This window comes from Delphinapterus leucas, chromosome 8 (assembly GCF_059928025.1).
Source record: "Delphinapterus leucas isolate spDelLeu-1000000601 "Yukka" chromosome 8, BTC_Dleu_Yukka2, whole genome shotgun sequence".
Lineage (NCBI taxonomy): Eukaryota > Metazoa > Chordata > Mammalia > Artiodactyla > Monodontidae > Delphinapterus > Delphinapterus leucas.
In genome coordinates, this window is record NC_143136.1 from 38,707,991 (window position 1) to 38,713,990 (window position 6,000).

The 6,000-nt window shown below is 38.3% G+C and overlaps 1 protein-coding gene across 1 annotated transcript in view; it reads right to left on the reverse strand.

The window, feature by feature from the left end:
* Positions 1-4,512, reverse strand: part of CCDC150 (coiled-coil domain containing 150) — an 88,653-nt gene extending 84,141 nt beyond the window's left edge. The window contains 7 exon segments of the mRNA XM_089916550.1: positions 572-640; positions 2,468-2,646; positions 2,768-2,806; positions 2,809-2,865; positions 2,868-2,928; positions 2,930-2,987; positions 4,343-4,512. Coding sequence (XP_089772676.1) covers positions 572-640; positions 2,468-2,646; positions 2,768-2,806; positions 2,809-2,865; positions 2,868-2,928; positions 2,930-2,987; positions 4,343-4,500 — 621 coding nt within the window. The 5' untranslated portion in view covers positions 4,501-4,512.
* Positions 4,513-6,000: the final 1,488 nt, after the last annotated feature.

The following is a 6,000-nucleotide window of genomic DNA, read 5'->3' on the forward strand; positions in this document are numbered from 1 at the left end:
GATTTGGACTAATGTCAACTATTATTCTGTCAGGGAATATTGAGGTTTTTAGGCCACTGTCAAGGTGTATTGAATTGGTAATTCTTCTGACTCTTCCACTGTTTTCAGCTGCAAATTTTTAGTCCAACAACTTTTAGCAGCCACCTACTCCATAATTCCAATCTGTTATCTACTTAAATTTAGACTGAAATGAAAGTTTTAAGGTAAAATTAGATGAGCAGACTTATTAAAAGCTTTTTATTTTAAACACAACTTTAGTGTAAAAGGTCTTTGTATGTCCACTTAACTCTAGTATATGGGCAACTGCATGAGTTTCATGGTAACTGTTTCCCTCCCGGCTCAGAAAGCATTTATTTTTTATTTCTGGTTTTGTGGTAGTATTGAGGTGAAAGGAAGTCTTAATGTCACATACAGGCAGGTATAACTTCATGTGGCATATTTTTAAAATCTTCCTAATAAACAGCCACATATTTTCTTCTTCAATGGTTTCTTTTCATTCTATCCACTTCCTTGACTTCCCCCTCTGCAATTCCAACGCCCCCGTCACCTTCCAGCTTCCTTTTTATCTTACCTCCTGAATTTTAAGGTTCATTTTACATTTTGTGGTCTTCAGTTCCTCTTCAATAATGGCTGCATTCTTCTAAAATAGAAGGAGAAAAGGTTCTAAATAATCTGAAATGACAGGAAGAAACTGTCTATGGTATATCACAGTTCAAATCTAGACTTTTTTGGGGCAACCTATAAATGCTATTCTGAATACAGTTATAAACACTTCTTATTATGAGTCTAAAGTAATTATTACAATGAGATATTTAAAGTTATTTTATTACTTTGATTCATGACTTCTATCATTTTCCCTTTCAGATAATTAAAAAATGATTAGTCACATGTACCTCCTATGTAAAATTCAATAATCAGAGGAAAACCTAGTAATTGCTATACATTTTTCTTACAGGGTATATTCCTTTTTTTTTTAAGTACTCCATTTTTTCTAGCCTCAAATATTATCTATGCTTAGGAGTTGAGGATGAAAAACACAGCTTTCACTATTCATTCTCTTTTATATTATTATTAATAGCACTACAATCTAAGATGTAAAAAATCAAAGCTGTCTTTGCCTTATTCTCTACCTTCAGCCCCTATCCAATACCACATTCTAACATATCTTTCCTCTCAAAATGTCACAACCGTAATTCAGACCTAATAAAGTCTATGTCTCAAATAAGGCAATGGATTCCTAATTGGTTTTCCTATCTCCAATCTCTTCTCCTATAATTGATACTCTACACTACTGCTAGATTAGTTTTCTTGTTTTCATTATGTCACTTTCTTATCAAAAACTTAATCACTCCCCATAGGATCAAGCCCAACTACTTGATTATTCTTGATTTTGAATCCTCTATGAGGTTATCCCTAGCCAATTTCCAACTTATTTTACACAAACAAATCCTCACTCCTGTCCAGCTAGTTTATGCATTTCCTCCTAACTGCACCCAAGGGAAAGATCTAGGTTCAAATCTGACTTACAGGAAGAAAACAGGCAAGTGTGATCTCAGAGAGGTGACTTCTCTCTGAGCCCCAGTACACTTATCATTAAAATAGAGACAATAGGGCTTCCCTGGTGGCGCAGTGGTTGAGAGTCTGCCTGCCGATGCTGGGGACACGGGTTCGTGCCCCGGTCCGGGAAGATCCCACATGCCATGGAGCAGCTGGGCCCGGGAGCTATGGCCGCTGAGCCTGCGTGTCCGGAGCCTGTGCTCCGCAACGGGAGAGGCCACAACAGTGAGAGGCCCGTGTACCGCAAAAAAAAAAAAAAGAGAGAGACAACAATATCCTACATCTTGAGGTTTTGCAGAGATTAAACAAAACATGTTTTAAACAAAATAACATCTGTTACACTGCCTGGCCTGTGAAGGGAAAACAAAATCATTTGTTTTTTTCCCCAGTCTTATTTTTTGCTGCCCCTGTGTGTGGTCTTTTAAATGTCCTCACCTCACTGCTTTGCCTTCTAAAGGTTCATCTCAAGTCCCGTCTCTTCCTTGAAGCCTAGCCTAATCTATTCTAGACAGGACATGCGCACCTTCCCAAACCCACCTGAATACAGAACACTTATTGGCAATATTTGCTTATTGTCCTATACTGTCCTTTAATATTTCTTATACCCTTATTTTCTCTCTTTAGTTTGTCCTGCTATGCCTTGTTCTCCCAGCTAGCATATAAGCTCTTGAAGAGCACAGACTCCCTCATATCTCTGGATCCGCACAGTCACATGTAGAGGGTAGGAATCTATAAATACTCAATTACTGACAGCACACAATGTTATAGGCTATCGATGTAGATAAATTTCAGATGTCAAGAATCCTCACACCAACATCACCTATTTTTAAAAGTCAGTTTTATGGGTCTGTTGCCTCCTCCAGCTAACACAGTAACAGTGCGTTTGTATTCAAGAACTCTGGACTCAAGCCTTTGTCTCTGAGGCAAGCTGCAGAGTCACAGTCAACCTTTGCACCTCATCTTGTGCCTTGTCTTCTTTCTCTTTTACATCTCTTAGTTGCTGGCGCAAATTCATCACTTCCAGTTGCAATAGCTTCAGATCCCTGGAATGCTCCTCCTGTATTGTATTCAATCTTTCCTTCAGAAAATCTATCAGACAGGACAGGAGGGTCATCAAGCAGATCAAAGAAGGTCAGGAAAGGAAAAGAATCATGAACTCATCAAGCACCCACACAGGACCGAATTTCTGATGATTCTCTTCTCTCTATACCTGTTTTCTGTGGGTTCAAATCTTTTTCAGTTTGCAGACGAAGATGTTCATCTTCAAGGACTGGATGAGGCTTTCCAGACGGCACATTCGATTTACCAAAACTCACAGTTCTTCCATAAAATATCTGTTTTTCCTGAACAAATTATTTCATTCTGGATAGGGGCTAATGATGTTCTGGCTCACAGGCTCCTCCAAACGTTTCGGAATTTGCAAGTGGCCTCTGGACAAAGATCCCAATATAACAATATTATAGGGTAATCCCAACCATCGAATCAATGTAACATTTCTCCTGAGTATAAAAACTATATTCTTTAGTTAACCAGTATCTGATAGCCTCTGCAAATTTAAACATAGAGAGCACTATTAGGTAAAGAGGATGAGACCAATGTGGGATGGGTAAAGACCACTGATTTTTTTTTTTTTTTTTTTTGCGGTACGCGGGCCTCTCACTGTTTTGGCCTCTCCCGTTGCGGAACACAGGCTCCAGACACGCAGGCTCAACGGCCACATCTCACGGGCCCAGCCGCTCCGCAGCATGTGGGATCTTCCCGGACCGGGGCACGAACCCGTGTCCCCTGCATCAGCAGGCGGACTCTCAACCACTGTGCCACCAGGGAAGCCCAAGACCACTGATTTTTTAATGGTTATTTTAATTGGAATTTTTTGTAAACTTATCTTGTATGTAAAAGCAAGTGATATATAAAACATGTTAAATGCTAATTCTATAATGGTAAACTAAGAATTAAAGTTAGCATGGAGGCAGTATTTCACATCCTTTTTAGAAAAGTTTTAAACAAGGTGATAATAAACATTCCCATTTTGTTCTAACATACTCAACACTGGTACAAATTTAATCTTTGCTGAAGAGTTATTTATTCTATGTGTGCTATACCAACTATACTAATTTTAGGTCTTCATAAGAGACATTCAGGAAATACATACGTAATTTTAAAGAAAATCACACCAGTAAATTCAGCATTGGCCACTTAAGCACCCAGATTCCTCAAGGCCTTTGACAATCTAACTTTTAATGGCAATAACTTCTTCAGGAGCACAAAGGAAAAACACAGTTCTTCTTTTGAGTACTTCATTCTAAACTATGAATTTTTTTTAAGACTTATAGCCTCTCTTAATTTACAATAAATCTGGAGAAAGAAAATAAAGACCATATTAATGCATGAATCAAGTTGTAGATGTTCGCCTTAACTAATATCAAAATCTATTCTTATTTTTAAAAAAGGACCAAATTTTTTTTCTAATTATATAAAAAATTACATTTGTTTTTAATCAAGTATTGAGGGAGAATAGGATATCGAAGTTTGTACACCTAATTAACACACTTTAAAAATCTGTTTAGAATAGTGGTAGTAGGACATTACAGCAGGACATTACAGCAGGACAACTCTTTATCTTGCAAATATTTTCTAATTAATATTCTAATGTTATTTCTCAATTCTTTTCTAAGTACCTATTTCACCTGCCAAACCACCCACACTGTGACTCCTTATGAGTAACCAGTGAGGCAAAATTCTTCAACCTACAAAGATATTGTGACACAATTTTTAAATTTCTTACCTTTTTTCACCAAAGTCCAACATTATTAGGTCATCCCTCAGAGAACTGGTCTGTTCCTCAACTATTCTCATCCTTTGCTGAAGTACCGTGACTGTTTCAGAAGCTGTAGCATTGATGCGGGCTGGAGAGAGGACTGGTCTGGACATTGTAGTTTCCATATGCACCTGAGATTAAAGTCACAATATTAATGTAGTTGGTTCTATTATTGTTCAAAATAGCCACTGCCCCTTCCTGTGGAGGATTATACATCCCTGTCCTGTTGAGCTTGGAAATGGCCATGTGTCCTGCTTTGGTCAATTAAATGTGGGTAGAAGCTTTAAGAGCCAACTTGTCATTCATCATCTCTTTTCCCTTCTCCATGCGATGACCAACATCCCAGATAGGGCCTGCTCCATGTGCCAAAATCCCAGAGTAAAGACTACATGAGCAGAGCCATGGCCCATCCACGACATACAGTGTGAGTGAGCAAGAAACTAATGTTGTTATAAGCCGCAGATTGTTAGGTAGTTTGTTACTGCAGCACAATCTAGTCTATCCTGTCTGCTACGATTAGACATACACTAGGACCTATGACTTGGCTGAAGGAGTTATTACCTCTTTTCATTGCCAGCCATTTTCATTTTAACATATTCCCATCCAACCTTTCTGAAAACAAAACAACACTCTACAGTACTTGGATCTCCGAGCAGTTGTCGTAAAATAGATTTACCAACTACCTTGAAGCAGTGACTTTTAAAAATAACTTGCAAACATAACTCCATAGCAAAGACTCTTTTACACCTACTGACATCAAATTTCCAGACTCCTCCCGCAAGACCACGTGAGAGTAAATGGGGGTAGTGCGACTACTCTTTCAGGTATTAGTGACAGAAGCAGAATCAGCTTATAAGCAGTCCCAACATTTAAACGAATCATGTGCCCAAAGTTCAATGACAAGATCATTGGTGGAAACTTTAAGGACGTTTTCCTGCAACTCTATCCTGTACAGACATTTCTATACTAATCAATCAATAAACCTTAAGCATCACTAGCAATAGTGTATCTGTGGGAATGTGTTCACAAAGGCCCCACCTGGGATATTCATAATACACCTTTCTCTCCCACTTACTGTGTGATTAGATACCTCCCTGAGGTATCCCAGGCAATGGAAGTGGGGACTCCCTCAGGTTCAAGTCACTGAAGGTGGTCCCCAGGACCCAGGGAAGGAATTAAAGAAGTCTTAAAACTGGTGGCAGGATTTAAGGGGGCACCAGCGTAAAGGCTGAGCTTCTTGCCAGTGTAACACTGTTACAGCCACTGAGGACAGCTCTTTAACCATCTCCTATTTTTCCCCCACAGGTCCCAGAATATGGCCTGTTTCTCTCTTTTTACTTAAAACAAAACAAAACAAACCCCAAACAAACAAACAAATACTTTACTGAGGAATAGTTGACAAATATAATTGTATACATTTAAAGTGTACAACATGATGATTTTATATACATATACCTTGCAGAATGGTTACCAAGATCAAAATAATTAACACATCCACATAATTAACAACCTCACATAGTTAACATAAGTAACTTTTTTTCTTTGTGGTAAGAATACTTAAAGATCTCTCAGCAACTTTCAAGTATACAATACCATATTATTAACTATAGTCACCATGTTATACA